Source organism: Impatiens glandulifera, chromosome 8 (genome assembly GCF_907164915.1).
Source record: "Impatiens glandulifera chromosome 8, dImpGla2.1, whole genome shotgun sequence".
NCBI classification, from domain to species: Eukaryota; Viridiplantae; Streptophyta; class Magnoliopsida; order Ericales; family Balsaminaceae; genus Impatiens; species Impatiens glandulifera.
Window position 1 is genome coordinate 5,366,677 of NC_061869.1, and position 24,928 is coordinate 5,391,604.

The following is a 24,928-nucleotide window of genomic DNA, read 5'->3' on the forward strand; positions in this document are numbered from 1 at the left end:
ACTCTTATAATTTAAAAAAAAAATACTCTACAATATTTTAATCTAAGACTTAATTAATTAAAATGATTATAGTATTCTAGTCATTTAACAAACCAAATTAAATTATTTAAGTTAAATTTAATATAAATTTGTTAATGTTTTCAATAAAACACAAATATATATATATAAAAGTTAAATAAAAATAAGACATTTTTTTGGCTAGACCTTAAACTTTATTTTGTTCTTACTAAACCAATGTGTAATATGAGCAAAGATTAGAGAAAATTAGAAAAAAAGATTGATATTTATTTTTCACATAACTTCAGAATGGGCTATAGTATAGTTATTAATTTAAACGTATTTGTGTTATAAATTTAATATTTATTTCAGATATATTTGTTTGAATTATCAGTTTGAATAACATAAAAAATTAGTAATGTGTTAAAATATTTGAATTTATTTTTATTTATAAATGGATAAATTAATTAATAAAAGAAACTAAATAAAGATAAAGGTATCTAAAGAAGATCAGCAGCTACCATTCAATCGAGTATGGGAAGTTCATCAACGGAAGATTTCTCAGTGTTGGTCTTGGCCTCCGATCTTGGAATTGACGGTCGATCCTTCTTGTCTCCTTCAGAAAGAGAAGCCGCCGACGATAACTGGCACGATTGTTCCTCCGATCTTGTTTCCAATGAAGATTTCTCCGATCTTGAAGCCTTGCAGTTCTTTCGCCTTGAACGAGGTTGCGATAAATCCGGAAATCGAATCCTCCGCATCGTCGGAAAGTTCTTTCCCGGTGATTAATCTCTTCTTTTAATCTCAATTTAGAATCTGATTTGCTCAATCTGTATAAAATGATATGTTAGTGTTATGTTTTCAGTTATTTCGTATCTTAGTTCTTCACAGTAGCTAGATAGATTAGGTTATTTGATGTCTCATAGAATCAAAGTTTTAGACAGATTGTTTCGAGGCAGTTAGTTAGCAGCCTGCTTCCTCGTTTTCCCACAGGCTGTGTTAAGCATAACGCTGAATTAGCATGATTTAAGCTTCTTAGCGCTTATGTTACTACCTATAAGCTTTACTTAACTTAGATGAAGGAGCTAATCTAAGTAGGCTGCTACGATTTCGTTTTTCTTATGAAACGATATTTCTTTCAAGAAGATTAGCCTGCGGCTGGAACTGTGTTTTTTACTCTTTAGAGTAACCTTCCTGCTACTGAGTCAAAACTGCGGTAGAAGAGAAGAAAGTGATTCCCGGCTATCAAGATGAGCTAAATGATCACACCAGTGTAAGTGTACTATGAAGTAAAATTGTATGTAAGATTCCGGCTAAACTCGAGATGGCTAGAAATCAAACCCTTTATGGCCACTTATCATTATGACTTTTTACACAAGGTTTGTCCGCCTTGTAAGTGCTAGTTTGGTTGGAAACTGACATATTTCCTTGTCCTGAAACAAACAGATTACAGAATTACTCTGCAATTAGGTATCCCTTTAATGGAAATTGGAAACCTTCATATGCTTGTTACTGGACTAGCCATGGTGCTTCTTCTTGTTGTTATCATGTAATCTAATTCTTGTTCATTCATGCTTTTTGTTTGCTTCTTTTCCCCTTTGCATCCTTTAATGAAATGAATTGTCGTAAATTTCTGTTTGTATCCAGCTCCTGTGATAAGTAGTGACCGGTTGAAGAAGTATGTTTTCAGTAAAATCTTAACTGAGGTTCAAGAAGGTCCATTTTGTATCCTGTATATGCACTCTACTGTGCAAAAGGAAGATAACAATCCTGGGTTGACAATCTTAAGATGGATCTATGAAGAGCTTCCATCAGATGTCAAGGATAGGCTTCAAGTTGTGTATTTTCTTCATCCTGGACTTCGTTCGAGACTGGCTTTTGCCACACTTGGCAGATTCTTTCTAAGCGGAAGGTGAGTTATGTTGTTATTGTCTTTTGGAGCTTGCAGAATGAAAATGACTGAATTTGATTTTGTTTCTTAGAGCTGTATTAGATGAAGTTGATGATATGCATTATGCTTCTAAGTTCAAATTCATAAACATTGAGAATGGCATATGCTAAGTCATATTATTTAGCCATGTCTTTGAAATTGTTTTACAACGGCCCATTTGATTTTGAATTTTTGGTTTGTTCATTGCTTAGACAATGGAGTTTATTGTACTTGTAAATTGAGTTCCTTATTAATTTATGGGTGCAGCTTATATTGGAAAATAAAGTATGTGAGCAGACTGCAGTATCTATGGGACGACATAAAGAAGGCAGAAATAGAAATACCAGAAATTGTGAAAAAACACGATGATATCCTTGAACATAGACCACTTACTGATTATGGGATCGAACCTTACACTCTTCACTTAACCGAGATCCCTTCAGCGAATCGTGTATTTGGAACGTACGATGAGAGTTGGACTTCTACAGGCCGTAATTTTTATTAGTCATTGTAACTGAAATAACTTATATATTATAATGTTGTAGTTGTAGATTTGGTAGTCAGGTAGAGCCAAAAACAAATAGTTATTACAATAATGGTAAGCCTGACCACTTTTTGTGTTTTATGGTTCATTTGCTTTGTAGTAGTAGTAAATACTCTATACCCTTGTGATATATTATGTAGCTTTCTATGTGAGAATGCCGATATTTTAAAGTAATTTTGTCCTAATCAAACGCAAATTTATTTGAATTAAGGAAAAATGGGATCAGAAAGGGGTTATGGCTTGTATAATTTTGCATAACTTTTCTCTACTATTTTTTGCTTTTTTTTTTTTTTTTTTTTTTTCTATTCGTGCCTATTTATCTTTATTTCTATAAAATTCTAGATTTTATATCTAGAACAAGAAAATCTTAATTTTTTTTGCTAGTTTTTCGTCTCCCCATTTCCATTTTTGTTGTAATTCTCATGAAATATTGGGTTTATTTGAAAATATTTTGTGGGATGAATATGAGTTTATAGGAGGAAATGACAATTGTCTAATTAAGTTAGGTTCAAACCATTTTATCAGTTTCAAGTTATTTGACCAAAGCAGATGTTTTTAAGGAAATTTGTTTATATTATTGTCTTAAAACAGCTCCAACAATTGGTTTTAGAAATGGTCTAAGTGAACAAAATCGAATTAGAACTCAACAGTTGGTGTAGTACATTTACGCTATATGTTTGATATAATTAATTGAACTCGTGACATTTGTTATCGAAACAATGATTCGGCGTTGGCAATTTGGTTGTGTATTTTAGTGCAGATCCGAACCTAACCGCTCATGTCCAGATTTAAACCCATAATTTTAAATGGTTAAAAATTTAGAATGATTCATACAATTTTATTTTATTTTTTCTGAGAGGCTTACATTATCTATTTCCCCTTTGTTATCAATATCTTTGTGGTTAATCAAACGGGGCTTGAAACCAAAGAAGATAATTTATTTATATATAAATCAGGATTGAGGACTGTTCAAATTCATTCTCTTGAATTATCATATCTCTTCAGCTTCCCATCACTTGAAGCAACCATATTAAATTTCTTTTGAAATTAAAAATAGAAATAATAAATCTTATCCGAGGTAACTATATTATAACTCCATTAATTCATCTTTCGATATTTATATATTTATATGAAATAATCATGCATGCAATGTTTTGACAGATTCTAAAATGACGCGCTTTCATGAGTTAAAAAAACTATGGGGAATCTCTAGATTCATAGATATAAATTTATTCAAAGATTTTTTCAATGGGTACCTGGTGGACGATGTTTGTGTCTTTGGTGTCGAGGTTTTAACCGAATGTAAGGTGCAGCTGCTTTCTTTACTGGACTCGGCGCAGCCACAATTGGAAGTTCAAATTAGCTGAAACTCGTCCTTTTGAGAGCTACGATTCATTCAGATTTACTTGTGGAGATTTTAAATGGTGAACAACTTTAATTGCATGATTTTATGATCTTGAATTTATATATATTCATGTTACATTTCTTACATAGGATGATCAGGATCTATCCCAAGGGACGTGGAGAAGGCAGAGGGAATAGTTTTTCGGCTTTTATAATTTTGGATGGGTCGACTCATCTGGACGATGCAAAACTATATGCCAATTGCAAGCTTGGTCTCTTAAACAAGTACACGCTTGATAACTTTGAATTTAAAGGTATGGGAGTATCTAGTTTTACCTCGATCGATTTCAAATGAATATATGTTTTATTTATGCATGCAGGGGATTATTGGTTTGATTCGTCGAGTAATGAGTGGGGCTTATCAAAGTTTATGTCATTGGCTAAAATAAGAGACACAAAAAAGGGATTCTTGGTGGATGGTTATATTGTTATTGAAGCAGTGGTTACTATTTTAGGGGTGGTGACCATAACATAGATCTTTTTATTTAATCAAGCATATTATTTGTATTGGTGATCTTTATTTGGATATTTTTGGAATGCTTTTCTAGATAAATTATAATATATAAATTATGTCTTAGCTTTGTAATGAACTGTTTTGTTCTAGTTTTTACAATTTGGTTAAAAATGATAGTACTGATTTTGTTTATTGAAGAGACATGATTAATATAAATGAGAATTTAGTTATTATTTGTTTTGAATGTAAGTCTATCTTTGTATTTGGTTTGTTCTCTAAATATTTGGCATTGTACAAATTAAGCAATAAAGACTGAAATTAGTGACGATTCTTCTCGTCTCGCAATTCAAACAAATATTTATCAAAGCATCGGGAGAAAGAATGACATTTAGCAATGTAAGCTATACATTCTACGGGTCCAAATATACCGTTTTAGAAAAGTTACTTTAGGAATGGCGACATATTTTTTCATTGTTTTCCTAATATATTATTTGTTTTTGTCTAACTAAGAAGAATAATTCAACCATTGCTAACCAAAAACAATTTTTAATTGAGAAGATTTTTATTTTTAAAATTGATACATTCAACACTACCATTACAATCAAATGCAAACGCCGAAGAATGCTGTGGACAAGACTTGTAGCGACGCTTAATTGGAAACGATAAGGAGCTAAAAGCAAAGGAGATTTTTTCCATGTTGGACCGATGGTATTTGTGTTCTTCCGTTCCTATATATCTCACCCGATTCTGCCTCGAATACTAATAAACGCAATTAAATATATAAAATTACTAAAATATTTATATATTTTTCATATTTTATAAAAGTTTAAAATTTATTTCTTTATAATAATATAAATTTTCAATATATTATAATATATTTATTTATCAAAATATATTATAATAATTAATTTATCAAAATATTTTTTAATAATAGTAAAATATTTTTAACCAAATAGAACGAAAAATACATTATTAGCTCTGATCCCTATTGTAATCTATACTAACTCAAACATCATTAATGCCCTAAATTAATATAATTATTGATTCTTCCAATGTGTATCAACGCCTGTCTGTCTTTAATTATTTTTTCAACGGATGCCTTGTGGATGATGTCTGGGTGTTTGGTGTTGAGGTTTCAATTATAGATCAATTATACGAGTGTTCGAATATGGAGATAGTGTCTTTAGCGGAGGAAAGAGTTAATACAAGCTACGTCTGGAAGATCAGATCTTTTGCAGCTGCTCTTACGGCCTCTTACTATGATTCTGAATATTTTACTTGTGGAGATTTTGAATGGTTAATACACATATCTCAACTAGTACTTATTAATTTTGTGTAGTATAAATTAAGTTAATAAAACTGATCAGTGTTAAATGTGTTTTTGTAGGGCTATTCGCATTTATCCCAATGGACGCTATGCATCAAAAGGGAATAGTATGTCGGTTTATTTAATATTGGAAAACACTATTTTTCCGTATGATCATAATCTCTATGTTAAATATAAGTTTTGCATCCTAAACGAGGACAGGTCGAATGTCTTTGAATATAACGGTATGTTTTTAATTATTGTAGCATATATAGGTGATTTCATTTTTTAATTTTTTATTAATTTATTTGCAGCTGTCGTTCAAGTTGGTGGTGTCGATCCTGAAATCGATTTTGAATTGCCGGGCACGAATGAGTTAATCCCATTGGCTACATTGCAAGATCCGAAAAATAAATTCTTGGTTGATGATACATGTGTTATTGAAGCACACGTTACCGTTCTAGGAATGATCATAACACCATAATAATTAATGATATTAGAGTATTTACTTTTGTTACGATCGAAAGAAGACTGATCCGAAAAAGTTGGTGAATATTTTTTTTTTTATGTTTTCTGTATTATTTTTAAAATGGTTAATCTCATTATTTAGAGTGTATTTACTATTTAGTGACATTTTATTTATGTTTAAATTTTGTTTATGTTTAAATTTTATTTATGTTTAAATGACTTTCATAGTGTATAATTACATTAATTATTTAAAAAAATAATATAAAATAAGACATTAAATTTAAGATTAGTTAAACTCATTATAATATTTTTTTATGGATAAATTAATATTAATAGAGCCTTGAAACCCCAAAAGACTATTCATTAACTTTGCCCCTAAAATTGAATAAAATATATTTTAGGGTTTAGGGATAATCATTATGAATCTCGAAGTCTGTTTCTGTGTTCCATGCGATCTCTATAACCAATGAAACTAATTATTGAATTAATTAATTAATTAATGAAGTATATCAAATTAATCACTACCTAGCTTCTTGACTCTTCCAATACCCCATAATTCTACATGCACCTAATTAACATCATTTGGTATGAAATTTTATTTAATTAGACATTAAAAAATCAAGGTTCATTAAACTAATTACCTAACATTTTTTTTTTATGGATAACTAAGATTAAAGGAGCCTTGAAACCAAAAAAAAACATTTATTAATTGTGCAACTAAAATTGAACATATGGAAGGCTGCCTGTCTTCCATATAATTATGATCACCCTAATCAAACAAACTAAATAATCATTAACATGCACGTAATTAATTAATTAAATAATTACTATATATATATATATAAAAGATGTTGAATTTTATTTTCAACTTCATTCATCATTCGTCAATTCTTCTTCCTTTCTAAGCTCACTAGGAAATATGAGATCAAGATTCCAGGGTTGTTTTTGTCAACAATTACAAGGTCTCATTTCTTTTCTCCTTTAATTTCTTTAACACTCTTTAATTAATCTTATAAATTACATTGAAGTTCATTTGATTGATGATATATATATATATATATATATATATATATATATATATATATGTCTCGTGATTCTTCCGCCAGGAAGAGATTATCCGCTGCAGCATTTCACTATACAACTAGTGTCTTTCTCACTAATGGTTAAATCCTCAAAACACAAATACATTTCTGATCAATTTCAAGTTGGGGATTACAAATGGTATTAATATTCTAGACCTAACTACCTAGCTACCTTTAGATTGAATATATATATATATATATATATATATATATATATATATATATATATATATATATATATATATATATATAAATGTTTGTGTTATTTTATTGTAGGAAATTGTATATACATCGGAAATAAGGGGACGGTTGCATCTCCCTATATTTAGAGATGGTCGATACATCATCCTTCAAGCATGGTCGGTCAGTAAACGATGTTATCAAAATTTTTCTAAAGGATAAAACACTGTTGAGTTATGGAACCTACACTTATAATAAACTTTACATTTTTAATTAGAGTTTATTGAGTTTTCTTTTTTTGGTTTTGGGCTTGAGCCTGACCAAAATTATTTAAATTTATTACCTGAATGTTTACTCTATAAATATTTGATTATTAAGGATTTACATTGCAGAGACAAAATTCTAGAGAGATAAAGTGTGAAGCAAAAACTCTGTATTCTTTCTTCTTCATAGTAAATCTGGTGGTTGCTGAAGAGAATGTAGCTCAATTTAAGTGAATCACTATAAATCTGTGTGTTTTTGTGTTTTTCTTTCTTTGTTTTTTACAGATTGTTTTGAAACAGGTCGGATTTAGGAGATACAAATCGATCATAACAACTGGTATCAGAGCAGCTATGTTAGATCTGAGCATTGGAAATGATGACAAGTGAGAACAGTATATGACATGGGATTGGAAGATTTGATGAGACAGATTATGTCTTCCGGAGAATGCAGATTGAAGATTATTTGTATGGAAAAAGCTTCATATTATTTTAGTGAGAAACCAGAGAAAATAGATGAAACTGAATGGAAATTTTTGATAGACAGGTCTTGGGAGTTTTCCGATTGACGCTAGCCAAGACTATTGCTCACAATGTAACAAAAGAGAAGACCACCATGGGTCCGATGAAAGCTCTTTCTGAAATGTATAAGAAACTATCTGCTAACAACAAGGTATACTTAATAAAAAGACTTTTTTACTTAAGAATGGTTGATAGTACTTCTGTCACTACTCATTTGAATGAATTCAATACAATTGTGAATTAATTGCTATCTGTTGAGATTGATTTTGAGTTGAAGTTAATACCCTGATTTTGTTAGCATCTCTACCAAATAGTTGGAAACCTATGAGGGCAGCAATTAGTAATTCAGTTGGAAATGCTAAACTGAAATTTGTTGAAGTTAGAGATCGTATTTTTGCTGAAGAGGTTCGTAAAATTAATTTTGGTGAAACATTCAAAAGTTCTGCTCTGAATGTGGAAAACAGGGGAATATGTAATGATATAAATTTCAACCGAGGTAAGAACAGATCTATGTCAAGAAGTAGGAGGAGTCAGTCTAAGTCTGGGCGGACATTTGAGTGCTGAAATTGTGGTAAACAGGGTCATTTAAATAGGAACTACAAAACACCGAAAAAAAATGGTGATGATAAAAATGATGCAGCCTAAAAGGGAAAAAAATAATGATTAGTGATAATTTTGAGGATGTAATGATTATTTTTGATAAAAAATACTTAAAAGGTATTGATATATATATAAATAAAATAAAAAATAATAATTTAAAATTTATGGTATTTTAGTATTTTGAAACAAGTGATATGATCGTTAAAAGTGATTGATTGGAAAATTAATTTTAGATTGGTTTTTAAAAACCTGAGAACAAGGCATTAAAGTAGAGGTTACTTTTTGTGCGGGTGATGACCATAACATAGATCTATTTATTTAATGAAGCATATTTATATTTGTATTGGTAATCACTTTTGTGAGATGTTATTTTGTTTATGATGAACACATTTGTTATTGATCTCTTTTTGATCTTTTATAAGTTTATTTCAAATTATCTCATAATGAATTGTTTTTTGGATGACTTTTCACAATTTGACTGAGATCTTTGCAATTAAATGGATAAATAAATTTAATGTTTGTCAAAGAATGGGTGGCAAAAGCGGGACTATATATGATTAGTGGTAAATTAGCAATTGTGACACTGTTTAGATTCTTTTGTTTCCTAATGTTTATTTATTTGTTTAATAACCAAGGATAATCAACGTTCGTCGCTATTATCGTCGCTATTAGCCCTTTTCTACCTTAATATAAAGACTATCTTAATTGACTAATTATCTTATATAAAATCCAGATAATTTCTTTTATTCAAATAAAATGTTTTACAACCAAATATTTCAAAAGGAATGGTGTAGGCAAGACTTTTTAGTGGCGCTTATTTGTAAACGTAGTATTTTAAGCGATACAAATGCTATTTTCTGGCGCTTCTTTGCAAGCGCCGCAACCCATCTTGTTTAGTATTTAACAACGTTTTTTCCTTTCTTTTTTTAAGCATTATTTGGCATCATTAAAAACAGATTTTGTTTAACTTGAATGTTTGTTTTTTATTTATTTTTGTTTATAGAAAGACAACCCGTTTAACCAGCCATCCACCTTGAGTTGGATGGGAATTTTCAACCCACCGGATGATGGATCGACCCGTTGTTGATGGATTTTGTCACGGCCCATTAGAGTCACGACCCAATCCAGGGGATGTCGAGGCTCATTAAGGTCTGGACTTGATAGTGCGCTAATCTTCTTAGCCCAAAAGGAGGCCAATTTGCCTAAGTAGGCCCAATGAATCTTCTAATTAAGGATGAGATTAGAATATATTTTAATTAAGGAAGGAATTAAAAGATATATTCTAATTAAGGAAGGGATTAGAATATATATTCTAATTAAGGTAGAGATTACAAGAGATATTCTAAATTAGGTAGGGATATTCTTGTTATGGAAAGGATATCCTAAATTGCATTCTAATTACAATTTAATTATACTAATTTAGGATATCCTTTCCATAACAAGAATATCCCTACCTAATTTAGAATATCTCTTGTAATCTCTACCTTAATTAGAATATATATTCTAAATTAGGTAGGGATATTCTTGTTATGGAAAGGATATCCTAAATTAATATAATTAAATTAGGAATTGCATTCTAATTACAATTTAATTATACTAATTTAGGATATCCTTTCCATAACAAGAATATCCCTACCTAATTTAGAATATCTCTTGTAATCTCTACCTTAATTAGAATATATATTCTAATCCCTTCCTTAATTAGAATATATCTTCTAATTCCTTCCTTAATTAAAATATATTCTAATCTCATCCTTAATTAGAAGATTCATTGGGCCTACTTAGGCAAATTGGCCTCCTTTTGGGCTAAGAAGATTAGCGCACTATCAAGTCCAGACCTTAATGAGCCTCGACATCCCCTGGATTGGGTCGTGACTCTAATGGGCCGTGACATTCTCCCCCACTCAATCTGGCGACGTCCTCGTCGCTTCCTCCTTGTAGGCCTGGATGATGTCTCCACACAAGATAGAAGTTTCGAGCGACATGCTGACTTTCCGACCCGTTTCTTCTCTAAGAAAAGGCCTTTGTATTGCCTCACAAGCCCCTTGTGAACTTTGGAAAATCGACTCTCTTGATGGAGGAGAAGTTTTACTATCACTCGGTTTCCTCCGAACTCCAAGTGTCTTCTCTTCTTGTCCTCCAATTGCTTCATTCTTTTGGCGGTCTTTGCTACTTCGCACTTCTCTTTCTTGAAGAGAGACTCCTCCGGTTGCCTCTTCGATTCCTCCAATTTGGGAGGTTTCATGCGATAAAGAACCGTCGCCGATGGTTTAGTACATTTGACTAACTCTTCTCTATTCTCCACCTCTCTCTTATGGTGGAGTTTCTCTGATACTCCAGCGGACATTACATCGTGACCTTTCTCTAGGACAATTGTAACTTCTGGATGTATCTTCTCTTTAGACGCAGTCTTCTCATCTTCTTTCACAATGACAACAGATGATGGGTAGGTGTCCTCCGCACCTTTTGAGAGTTGCATGGCAGATAGATGCCTAGTTTCTCTCCTGCCCTCTCTTGTTAGAGGTATTGTGCGAGTATTACCTTGCTCTAGAATGCACATCATATTGGTAGAAGGGAGTAGGATGGCATTTACCTTGTCTAGGAACTCTATGCCGAGAACCATTTTGTAGTCATCCATGTCGATAATGGAGAAATCCAGAAGGCCGGTCCACTCCCCCAAGTTGATCTTTACATTACGAGCAACTCCATAAGTCGCACTTGGTGCCGAGTTGACTGCTTTAAGCCACCCTTTCTCTTTAGTGTACTTAATCCCCAGTCTTCTCGCCTCCTTTACCTCTAGAAAATTGTTGTTGGCTCCCGTATCCAACAAAGCTTTAATCATGTGGTTTCTTACTCTAGTTTCCACAAATAGTCGTCCTTTCTTCGCGGACTTTGACTTATCAAACTTTGCTGTAACGGCACTAAGTAGGTTTAACGACCCCAATCGAGCTTCATCGTGAACGCGTTCTTGCTCCTCCATCAATGCTGATAGTTTATTCTTCATAGGGCACTCTCTTGCTTTGTGCGGCCCTTCACAAAAGAAACACTTTATTCGGGGTCTCTCTACATTTTTCTCCTCCCGATCTTCTCTACCATTGGGTTTGGTACACTTAATTGGGTCTTCATTGTTGTAGATATGGTTTCCACCATTTTCCCCCTTGTCATTCCTCTCATAGGTCGACTTTGGTTTCTCTTGCCTTCTCATTTCGAAAAGGGATTCAGCCACGGCAATAGCGGTGCTTAGATCTTGGACCCCACGTCGTTCCAACTCCAGCTTCGCCCACATTTGTAGACCATCAGTGAAGGCGAACAAGGCTTCGTCGTCTGAGTAGTTAGGGATTTCAAGGAGAGTAGCGATGAACTCCTTGACATATTCCTTAATACTCCCTCTATGTGAGAGCCGCCGCAACTTGGCCCTTGCTTCTCGAATGGCGTTTTCAGGATAGAACTGTCTCTTAAGTTCCTCCTTGAATTCACCCCAGGTGTTGATAGAACACGTACCTCTTTCAATGTCGCTACTCCTTCGCCTCCACCACAGCATTGCGGTGTCTTCCAGGTATGTCGTGGCAGTATCTATCTTCCTCGCCTCTTCTACTAGGCCGAGTGCTTTGAAATACTGGTCCAGACTCCACAAGAAGTTGTCGATCTCTTTCGCATTCCTCTCGCCTAAATACGCTTTAGGCCTTGGAATGTCTATCCTTATCGGATTGGGGACTCCTACAGGCGCGCGTCCACACTCTTGCGCAACCGCCTTCTTGAGTAACGCTACATCCTCTTCGGTAGTTTGTAACTTAGAAATCATTACCTCGAGTTTCTCAGTCAAGGTCCTGATTTCACCAAGGAGGGTCTGCTCCACGATCTGAGCTTGCTCTTGACACTTGGATAAGCCTTCATTCAGGGCACCTTGCATTCCTCCTCGGAGCTCGTCTCTCTCCTTCTCAAGCTCGGCAATGCGTTCCTCTAGGTCCCCATCATTATCTTGTCCGTACGCCACGGTGAGTTCTACCTTCTCCAACCTGGCGATAATGTCAACGATAGCATCTCTTGATCTTTCTCTTTCTTTGGTAGCTTTGGTTCCTCCCGCCTGAACTTTGCGAGAGTTCCTACCATCTTCTTCGGTCCCGTGGGGAAGATTCTCTACTTCGTCCACGACCTTTGAAGTTTCTTCTGATCTCCTCGTCATTTCAGCTCTGATACCAATTGTCACGGGCTCAGTCTTTTCACTGACGATCCGTGCGGCACTAGTTACGATCTTCGCAAGAACGAGTAACTAGTCAGCCTTACTCGACGCAACACTCGGCGTTTAATATAATTGACACAAGAATTCTAGAGAGAGAGAGTAACTCTTACAAAGAATAGTATATTACTCGAATACTTGGTGATTACAATGGAATACCTTCAGGGTATTTATAGGGCTTACACGTATTAAATTAGGAATTGCATTCTAATTACAATTTAATTATACTAATTTAGGATATCCTTTCCATAACAAGAATATCCCTACCTAATTTAGAATATCTCTTGTAATCTCTACCTTAATTAGAATATATATTCTAAATTAGGTAGGGATATTCATTATAATAAAAAAAATAATTAAAATTAGCTAAACTCATTATAATATTATATTTTTGTTTTTTTATGAATAAATTAATATTAATAGAGCCTTGAAACCCGAAAAGACTACTCATTAATTGTGACCCTAAAATTTAATAAAATATATTATAGGGTATAGGGATAATAATTGTTTCTCTAGTCTGTTTCTGTTTTCCATTCTTATGATGATCTGAAACTAATTAATTAATGGAGCATATCAAATTAATGACGACCCTGCTTCTCCGACTCTTTCATTAATACCCATCAATCAACATGCACCTAATTAATATTAATATTATTATTATTATTATTATTTTTTTTTAGCCAAAATTAATGACGACCCTGCTTCTCCGACTCTTCCATTAATACCCATCAATCAACGTGCACCTAATTAATATTATTATTTTTTTTTAGCAAATAGGATGGAAATGAGTCCTTGTACATTCGATATTAGTGGATAATTGATGTTCGAATCCAGGTATTTTAAATTGGTATAAATATGAGAGTGAAAAAGATTATTAGAATGTGTAAAACATAAACCGAATACGGATACTTAAAATATTAATATTAAAAAATATATATTTATTAAAATTTAAAATTCGACATCATTACAAATTTATATTAAATATATTATTTAACTTACATATGCTCATACCTGGTTCCAACGTCATTTTGTTCCAACATCATTCTAATTTATTTTATTCGGAACTCTTAAATTTTAAATTTTTATAAAAAAAAAAGACATTTCTCACTCTCTACCCACTTTTTACTTTTTTTTTTTTTTTTTTTTTTATTTTCAACTTTAACCATTTTTGTAACTTTCTCCAACCGTCCAACCCCTCTCTCTCTCTCTCTCTTTCTTTTTTTTTTTATTTTTTATTTTTTTTTTTTTATTTTCTCACTTTTTTTTTTCTAGTTTTATAAATAACAAAATTTGTTATATTTTACAATTTATACCACCAGAAGATCCTGCGATACAAATAATTAACCTTTCATTTTTATTTTTTATTATAATATATTTAGAATATAATAAATATAAATTTATATTTTAATCGGGAAATAGGGTACCCATTGGAGATCGGTTACTCGAAGAATCGGGAATGAGATAAAATAGAGACACCCGTCAGGTTCGAGATCGGAGTGTAATAGGAAATTCGGGTTCGAGAATAGGTACTTTTCAAATTAATTAATCTAATGCCTAATAAAATTTGTTCATTTTATCTAATAAGACATTAAAAAATCAAAATTAATTAAACTAATTAGGCTAACACTTATTTTTTTTTATGGATAACTAAGATTAAAAGAGCTTGAAAACCAAAAGACCATTTATTAATTGTGCAACTAAAATTGAATAAAAACATATCATATGCTACTGTTTGTCTTCCATAATTATAATTATGATCACTCTAATTAATCAAAGAAAAAAAATAATTAATTATTTGTTAGTTTTTTCGACTTTATGATCCAATACTATGTATGAAAATGGTACCCATGTACTGATAGTTGAGTTTAGATATTTTAAATTGGGTTTAAGGTCGGGGATTAGGAGTAAAAATGATTATTCGATCGGGTTCGAGATCAGAAATGATAGGGTGTAATACCTAAATCTGATACCCGAAATATTAATAATAATATATATATATATTTATTAAAATTTAAAATTACTTTTCAAATTCTATATATTATAAAATTAATCTAAATATATTATTTATGATATCTATGTCCACACTTCATTCAAAACATCATTTTAATTTATCTTCCCAATATTTTTTAATCTTAATTTTTTTTATATTAATTGAACTTTTGGTCTGTCACTAACTTATGTTTATTAGGTATTCAAGATTTTGTGATGTAAGATCTAACGTCAATTCACTCTCTTTCTTGTTAACCAAATCACTAAATTCATTAACTAAAATACTAAAATAACATTTACTTATTTTATAAATAACAAATTAAAAATATTTTATCCTTAAAAAAATGTAATTTTTTTATTAGGACGATAAATTATAACTCATCGATCGATTTTATGAAGATTTCGAGTTCGTTAATGCTAATTTTATGTTTTTTCGTTGGTAATATATATATATATATATAATTTTTTTTTTATGTTTTCAATATAATTTTTTTGTTGTTTATGTTTAAATGACTCATAGTTTATATATTATCACATTAACTATTAAAAAATGTAAGATAAGACATTAAAAATTAAGATTAGCAAAACTCATTATAATATTTTTTTTGGTTTTTTTTGGATAAATTAATATTAATAAAGCCTTAAAACCCCGAAAGACTATTCATTAACTACTCCCTAAAATTGAATAAAAACATATCTTACATCATTGTTTTTCTAGCTCGAAGTAATGATGATAAACTCATTCTAAAACTCAAAATTCAGTAAATCTTAATCGATTAAAGTTTCGTTTGCGTAATAAGTTGTTACAGTAATTTTGCGTAATAAGTTCACACAAAAATTACAATCAAACACACTTTTGCGTTTTGACTCAATTTTCTCTCTACCTCCCTCCTTATCATTTAAGATTATAATCTCAGCGTTTTTCTTTCTTATCATTTTTAAATATTTTTTTATTCATTTTTTCATCTCTTTCATTTATTTCTAATCATTTTATTCATTCTATTTAATCTTTTTCTAATCATTTTATTTATTTCTCTCATTTATTTTATATATTTATAATATATTTATATAAAATTATTATAATAAAAAACATACATTTAAATATATTTTTATTTATTATTTATAATATATATACTTTAATATATAAAATATAAATACACTTTGATATTTTTGATTTATAATTATAATTTTAAAAATCAAACTAGCCTTAATTAATTATCTAAAATAACTGATTACAATTACAATTGAAATTGAAATTGAAATTGAAATTTAAATTTAAATGAACGATAATATTAAAAGTGTGAGAGAGCACAAAAATAAATTGACAATTTAAAGATTGAGTAATCGAGGGAAGTATGAAAATGTGAAAAAGATATATTATTAAATATTATTAAATTCTTTTATATATATTTATATATATTTTATATCATATTTATATTAAATATATTTAAAAGTATATATTTATAAAAAATAATATATTCATATTATTTATTTTAAAATATATTATTTTTTAATTTAAGTCATTTATTAATAATTAAAATTATATATTAACAATAAAATTATAAAAAATAATATATTAATAATTTATTTTCAAATATATATTATTTTTTAATTTAAATCATTTATTAATATTTAAAATTAAATATATATATTTATTAATTTAAATATATTTAAATGTATGTTTTTTATTATAATAATTTTATATAAAAATATTATAAATATATGGAATAGATGAGAGAATGAATAAAATGATTAGAAAGCAATTAAATAAATGAGAGAATGCATAAAATAATTAAAAATAAATGAAATAAATGAAATAGAGCGAATAAAAATATATTTTAAAATGATGAGAGAGAAAAACTGTTGAGAAGAAAATAGGTAGAGAGAAAATTGAGTTTAAACGTAAAAGTACGTTTAATTGTAATTTTTTTTTGTGAGTTTATTATACAAAGGTAATGTAGGAGCTTATTACGTAAACGCCTATACGCGATTATCGCCGAATGTAACTAGGCCTAATTGGATCATATTAAATTAATCAGTACCCATCACCTAATTATATATATTGCTTAAAATATTGAAATTTTCTACAACTTCATTTTGTACTTCTTTCGATCTTAGCTAACTAGATACAACTAGAGGAAATATGGGGATCAAGGTTCCTGGATTGTACCTCTGAACTATTACAAGGTCTCATTTCTTTTCCCCTTTAATTTCTCAAACACTCTTTAATCTTATAAAGATGATCCTTTGATCGATGATACATGTCTTATGTTTCTTGCACCAGGAATAGATTATCCCCGCAGCACTTAACTATAAAAATGTCTTTCTCACTAATGTTGAAATCCTCATTACAAGAATACATTTCTGATCAATTTCAAGTTGGGGACTACAAATGGTTAGAGCCACTACATTGTAGATTGATAGATCATTTATTAATATCAAGTCATATACAAGTTTTTTTTTGTTAATTGTAGGAAATTGCACATGCATCGCGATGCTGAAGGGGAGGGTTGCATCTCCCTATATTTAGAGATGGTTGATACATCTTTCTTCGATATTGGTTGGTCAGTAAACGCTGTTATCAAATTCTTTGTATTGGATCAAAACACTAACAAATATTATACTACCCCAGGTATATATATATGGACTCATGTATTCATGCCTTATTTATTGATTTCGTTCCATATAATTAACTTTTCATGTTATAAATGTTTTGATCATAGGCCCAGATTCTGTAGTGCGATTTCATATGTTAAGAAAACGATCTGGCATCGATAGATTCATTGATCTTCCTACGTTTGAACTTTCTTCCAACGGATACCTTGTTGACGACAAATGTGTATTTGGTGCTGAGGTTTTTCTTATCAAACAAACTTCCAAAGTGGAGATGTTGATTTTACAGGATGAAGACTCTAGTTTTACCGCCTCCCACATTTGGAAGATCAAATCTTTTTCTAGTCGTCCGCTTGAAAGATTTGTATCTGAAATTTTTATTTGGGGTGATTTTAAATGGTTAGTATGCATTTTTTTTATTATCTAGATTCTAATGATTAATTTTGAATAATTAGACTTGTTTTTTTGAAAACATGCACATATATATTGTAGGCGTATAGGCCTTTTTCCCGTCGGAAATGGAGTTTCCAAAGGGAATAGTATCACGGTCTATCTAAGTTTGGATGAGTCAACTCTTCCAAAGAATAGCAGAGTCTATGCCAAGTATAAGATTTGCTTATTAAACAAGGAGGAGTCGGATAACATCGATTTTATTGGTATGTTTTGAATTTATTCTTTCTTTCTTTCTTTTTCATTATGACTTTTAATTTATTTCTTTACTTGCAGGTTATAAATACTTTACTGCTTTGGTCCCATATAGTGGCATCATTAAGTTATTTGTGCTGGATGAATTTTTGGACGTGGAAAAAGGGTTCTTGGTGGATAATTTATGGTCTATTGAAGTAAAAGTTACCATTCTCGGGGTGGTCAACACAATAGCATGATTTTCTTTTATATATCCATATGTTTTGCTTATTTGTAATTAAACTCAAGAATTTCATTCTATTTCAGCTTTATATGACTATATATGCATGTTTTGATGGAAAGTAAATTTAATTTGTTATTTTTCTGATTATGATAAATCCGTCATAAACTCAAAATTCATTAATCATTTAGACGCAAGAAAGCGCCTGTCAAGGATAACATTTCAATCGCTTATATCCTATCTGTCTGTTGTGTTAGATCAGAAAAGGAAGAAATATTATATACTATACCGGCAGGTAGTCCACTCCTTTGCCGGCATCAATATTTCCTTAACTTGTGAATTTAATTGTTTAGTCATTAAATAATTGTTTATATATATATATGCTCTCAGATTATTGTTACTTCAATGCTACGTCTTTTGGTTGGGGCTATTCTTAGTTCGTCGCATTGGATAAACTACAAAACCCTAGAAATGAGTTCTTGGTGGATGATTGTTGCTCTATTGAAGCACATGTTACCATTCTAGGGATGGTCTACACTACAACATGATTTTCTTAATTTATTTTAATTCATGGCATTGGATAAAGTAAAGACATGGCAAATGGATTATTGTTGCACTATTCAAGGTTATGTTACTAATATTCTAGGGCTGGTTCTGTTAAACAAAACACCATGATCATTTTTAATCTATTATGTAGTTATTCTTGATTTCATGACTTGTTTTTGTCGGAAAAGTATTTCAATTTGGTTTTTGATTTGTGATATAATTAAAAACATTAATAAACAACTCATGAAAAGCAAGCAAAACATAATGTTAGAAGGTAAAGTAAATGTTACATGCTCAAATCTCTTTTGGTAAATCTTGAGAGTTTTGGTTTTTGATCTTCTCTCTTCCTCTTACAAAGTGTTTTTCTTCCCGCCACCACCTCCATATTCACCAGTCGCCACCACCGCCATATAATTCACCACAGCCGCCACTACCACCATATTTACCACTGCCACCATATGTACAAAACATAATAATAAGAAAATAAAATTGTATTTCAAGTTTCATAGACTACATTTAATAACTAAATATAATCAGAGTAGTTAGAGAAATAGGAATTAAACGTTAAAAATCGGTAAAAGAAACACATAAAAAAATACTCAATGAATCGAGTTTTCCTAGTTTTGATACCACCATGTCCTTAAGCTGGCACTCAGGGGCGGAGCCAGAATGAAAAATTACCTGGGACTGACTCCAACTTGCATCTCAGATTTAACTTTCTATGTTCCGTTTTTTTTAATAAAATTTCCATGATTATTAGAAGATGGAAACTCGTCATGCCCTCTCAATGCACACGCTTGCAAAGTGAGCCACCGAGTGATTTCAATAGTTGCTGTAAACCGTAATCTGTTATTTTGTTTTTCATCTGAACTGTGCATTTAGTATTTTGTTAATATGACAAGGATATTCATTATATTATCAAGATATTCAACTGCCTTATTATGTGGTGAAATATTATATCATATATGCATAACAAAAGAGCATCTATCCTCATCATTAACTCGTTTTCAATATTTGAATCCATCTATTGTAATGTAGGTTTTTGGGGTTGTTTATGTTAAAATAAGAAAAATGGGAAACAAAAAGCAGCATCTTTTAAAGGAGAGTATTCTAACCAAGTAAATTTCTTAAACCAATGACTTTGGAACCGTCGATTTTGATTTCCAAATTTGGTCGGCGGGTACTCATCCTTAATAGGTTGATATGACCTTATCTTGATATAAGCTCGTCTAATTTCATCCTTTTGATTAAAAGGATATTTCCATATCGGAATACGTAATGTTGGATCAAGTTTAAGAGAACTTACATCAACATCAATTCTAGGAGATTTGTTAAGTTCTTGAGTAGGGATATCAAATTCTTTATTTTAACTTGTTTATTAATATTAATTTATATTTTCTTATAAATTTTTGAAATAATTTAAAATTAAGAAATATAAAACACTATTATTATTATTTTAATTTTTATATTTTACTCTTATAAAAAATTTGTATTATTAATTATATTGAAATAAATAAAAAATAATGTATAATTATTATATAAATATAATTTTAAAATAAATAATATTATTATATGATTTACAAAGTTTTATATAAATAAATCTTATTTATATATTAATTAAAATTTATGTATTATTATAAAATAAAATAAGTTAAAGGTGAGGCCAGAAATGATTACCTAACCTCATATTCACATTTCAATAACATAGCTAACTGGGCTAAGACTTACATGTCAAACACATAGATAAAAAATTTTCTTTTCAGATTTTAATTTAGGTGGTGCTGGAACTCACCCTAGCCCATGAGTGGCTCCGCCCCTGCTGGCACATATGATCAAGACTCTAACAAAATAAAAATAAAAAACATGCTAAATACATAAAAAATGTGATGAGAACGTTATACCCTGGTCTTGTTACTTCAATCATACATAAAAATTCATCTTTAATTAACCCTCCATGGAAAATAAATCTTATTTCTACTGAAATTCAATCCAATTAAAATGACCTAAAATATTAATAATTAAGGAGCATTGAAACCACAAAGACAATTATGCCCCTAAATAAATTAAAACATCTCAAGGCTGATGATCATTAATAATATTAAATTGTTTCTCTCAAATGCTGTCTGTCTGTCTGTTTTCCATGATATATTAGGTCTCTTCAGTTTCCCATATTAAGCAAATAAATTTGGTATTAAATCCCTTTATTTTCAAATAAATACATAAATTAATTCTCCGACTCTTCCCATACCCCAAACAGCATATATATATATATATATATATATATATATATATATATATATATATATATATATATATATATATATATATATATATAAATATAAATACATTTAGTCACTTGTTCCTCCTATCTATTTTTTCTACCATTACAAAAAGTAATTTTTTAAATAAGAAAAATATTTAAAAAATTAAATATATATATATTCTCTTCAATCAAATCAACAAAATCGTGAGTATGATCATTGTTAAAATTTTACTATAACAAATCTCACAGGATTTTGTTTAGATTAGAAAGATTAATTTCATGTTTACGGAAAACTTCTTTTTTGATACATTATAACGTCATTCTTGTACTCCATGATGATCTCTTCAGCTTTCCACATTTAATCACTATAGGTTCTCCGACTCTTCCCATACCCCACCCAACATCATATATATATATTGCTTAAATTTTCAAATAATTCATTCACTTATTCATATCTATTTTAGCAAGTAAGCTACAATATCAGCACTAAATATGGGATCAAGGTTTTGTGATCGTCCCTCCCAACCCTTACAAGGTTTCTCCATCTTATTTTTCTCTCTTTTACACACTTTTTTTTTATCTTAGTTTTGATCGTTTTTCTTTATTAAAAGATGAAACTTTTCACTAAATACGACGGGCAGAGAAGATTGTTTGTTTCATCTTTCATTGTTTAATCAATGTTTCTTTTACTCCATCAGGAAGAGATAATCCTCCGGCGCACTTCATTCTAAAAATAGAGCCTTTCTCACTCATGACTAACTCCTCATCCACATCCTCAATATATGAATACATTTCGGATCAATTTAAGGTTGAGGACTACAAATGGTTAGAACTAGTAATTACTAATCTAGTATATCAACAATTTATTATTATAAACATTAAAAGTCACATATATATATATATATATATATGTATGCTTTATTTATTTATATGATTATTTTTTGTAGGAAACTGCACCTGCATCCAAAAAAGTCAGGACGTTCACATGAGTACATCTCCCAGGAGTACATCTCCTTATCTATAGAGGTGGCTGATACATCTTCCCTCCCCTTTGGCTGGACAATACACGCTTCTATAAATTTCTTTGTGTTCGATCAGAAAAGAAAGAAATATTATTCTATACCAGGTAAGACAGTCCTATGAATGAATTAAATATTTTCTTTATTCTTTTCATTAACTTATGTTCTCATGTTCATGAATTCTAACTCGGACCATTTATAAAAAAAACTTATGTATTTAATCATTGTTTGGTAGATGCGGATTCAAAAGTAGTGTGCTTTCATCAGTTAAATAGACAATGGGGCATCTCTGAATTCATTGATCATAAAACCTTTCTAAATTCTTCCAACGGATACCTTGTTGACAACCAATGTGTGTTTGGTACCGAGGTTTCAATTACCAAACAACCATGTAAGGTGGAGATGTTGCATTTATTATCCGGATATGATAAACCTAATTCCACCTTCATTTGGAAGATTAATTCTTTTGCCAGTCTTTCTCTCGAGTACTATCAATCCGAAACATTTTCTTCTGGTGATTTTAAATGGTTCTTTTTACCTTCATTGGAATATATGAGTAAATTAATATTGATTGTCAATGTTACATTTATGTAGGACGATGTAATTTTATCCCAAAGGATATGGAGATGGTAAAGGGGATAGTATTTCGGTATTTCTGTGCTTGGATGAGTCTACTCTTCCCAAAAATTATAAACTCTATGTTCAGTTTAGGTTTTCCTTACTAAACAAGGATCAAAATTTGAATTTCGATTTTACAGGTAGCTAACATTTTTGAATGATTTGTAAATTTGTTTTCTTCTATTATGCTTAAGTTACTCATTATATGTGTTTGCAGGTAAAAGTTTCTTTAATGATTCGTCTCTATCTTTTGGAAACAGTAAATTCATGTCATTGGATAGACTACTTGACACAAAAAATGGATTTTCGGTGGATGATTGTTGCTCTATTGAAGTACAAGTTACCATTCTAGGGGTGGTGACGATCAATCCAACATGAACATTATCTACATAGGAATTTAATATATCATCTTATGTTTACTTTTTATTTAATTTGAAGAATTTATGCCTGCTGTTACTTTTTTTTGTGATTTAATTTGATGGAAAGGATGCAATGAAATTTTATTAATGGAACCAAAAAACTCCCAAATGACGTTACAATTTCTATTTTCTAAAAGGGTAGAATATTTTTATTAGTCAAGTATTGTCATTAGTAGTTACAAAGATCACGATTTTTTAAATGGTTCATGCTAATGAGCAACAATGGGAAAAAAAATATGTTAATTAACGAATAAAAAAATATAAAATTTGTGTTATTTATTTGTAATTTGGATTTATGTTTTCTGCTAGGTACGCATTATATGTATGTTTGCAATGTGTTGTCTTTAAATTGGGGCTATCATAAGTTGATACATTGCTTGAACTAAAAGATGCAAAAAAAACTTGTTTTTTTTGTATAAATGTTTCCTTTGCTAATACATCGACCGACGTATCAAAAGTAGTGACTTTTCATTTCATTTTACCACTGGTTTAGTTATTAGATGTGTAGCTACTGATTTTAGTATTTTGAAAGGTTTTTTTTTTAAAAAAAAAATTATAGATAATTTAATATTAATAGAGCCTTGAAACCCAAAAGACTATGCATTAACTTTGCCCCTAAAATTGAATAAAATATATTTTAGGGTTTAGGGATAATCATTATGACTCTCGAAGTCTTTTTCTGTGTTCCATGCATGATAATGATCTCTATAACCAATGAAACTAATTATTTAATTAATTAATTAATGAAATATATCAAATTAATCACTATCTAGCTTCTTGACTCTTCCAATACCCCATCAATCAACATGCACCTAATTAAATATCATTTGGTATGAAATTTCTTTTCAAATTAATTAATCTCATGCACAGTAGGATTTGTTTTCATTTTATTTAATTAGACATTAAAAAATCAAGGTTAATTAAACTAATTACGGTAACATTTATTTTTTTATGGATAACTAAGATTAAATGAGCCTTGAAACCCAAAAACCATTTATTAATTGTGTAACTAAAATTGAACATATGGAAGGCTGTCCGTCTTCAATAATTATGATCACTCTAGCTAATCAAACAAACTAATTAATCATTAACATGCACGTAATTAAATAATTAATATATATATATATATATATATATATATATATATATATATATATATATATATATATAAGATGTTGAATTTTATCTTCAACTTCATTCATCATTCGTCAATTCTTCTTCCTATGTTAGCTAACTAGGAAATATGAGATCAAGATTCCAGGGTTGTATTTGTCAACAATTACAAGGTCTCATTTCTATTCTCCTTTAATTTCTCCAACACTCTTTAATTAATCTTATTTATATATGTCTCATGATTCTTCATCCAGGAAGAGATTATCCGCCGCAGCATTTCACTATACAACTTGTGTCTTTCTCACTAATGGTTAAATCCTCAAAACACAAATACATTTCTGATCAATTTCAAGTTGGGGGTTACAAATGGTATTAATATACTAGAGCTAGCTACCTACCTTGTAGATTGAATATATATAAATGTGTGTGTTATTTTTTTTGCAGGAAATTGCACATACATCGGAAAGAAGGGGAGGGTTGCATCTCCCTATATTTAGAG

General features: G+C 30.2%; 2 protein-coding genes across 2 annotated transcripts; both read left to right on the plus strand.

The window, feature by feature from the left end:
• Positions 1-497: 497 nt before the first annotated feature.
• LOC124911270 (ganglioside-induced differentiation-associated-protein 2) lies at positions 498-2,630 on the plus strand. Its single transcript, XM_047451729.1, has 3 exons — positions 498-778; positions 1,645-1,909; positions 2,195-2,630. The coding sequence occupies exons 1-3, from the start codon at positions 532-534 to the stop codon at positions 2,430-2,432; spliced, it is 750 nt and encodes a 249-aa protein (XP_047307685.1). The 5' UTR covers positions 498-531; the 3' UTR covers positions 2,433-2,630.
• A 14,486-nt stretch (positions 2,631-17,116) lies between these two features.
• LOC124912760 lies at positions 17,117-18,470 on the plus strand. The gene is made up of 6 exons (XM_047453408.1): positions 17,117-17,139; positions 17,258-17,368; positions 17,448-17,605; positions 17,697-17,985; positions 18,079-18,242; positions 18,313-18,470. Exons 1-6 carry the CDS (start codon positions 17,117-17,119, stop codon positions 18,468-18,470), a joined length of 903 nt encoding a protein of 300 aa, XP_047309364.1.
• Positions 18,471-24,928: the final 6,458 nt, after the last annotated feature.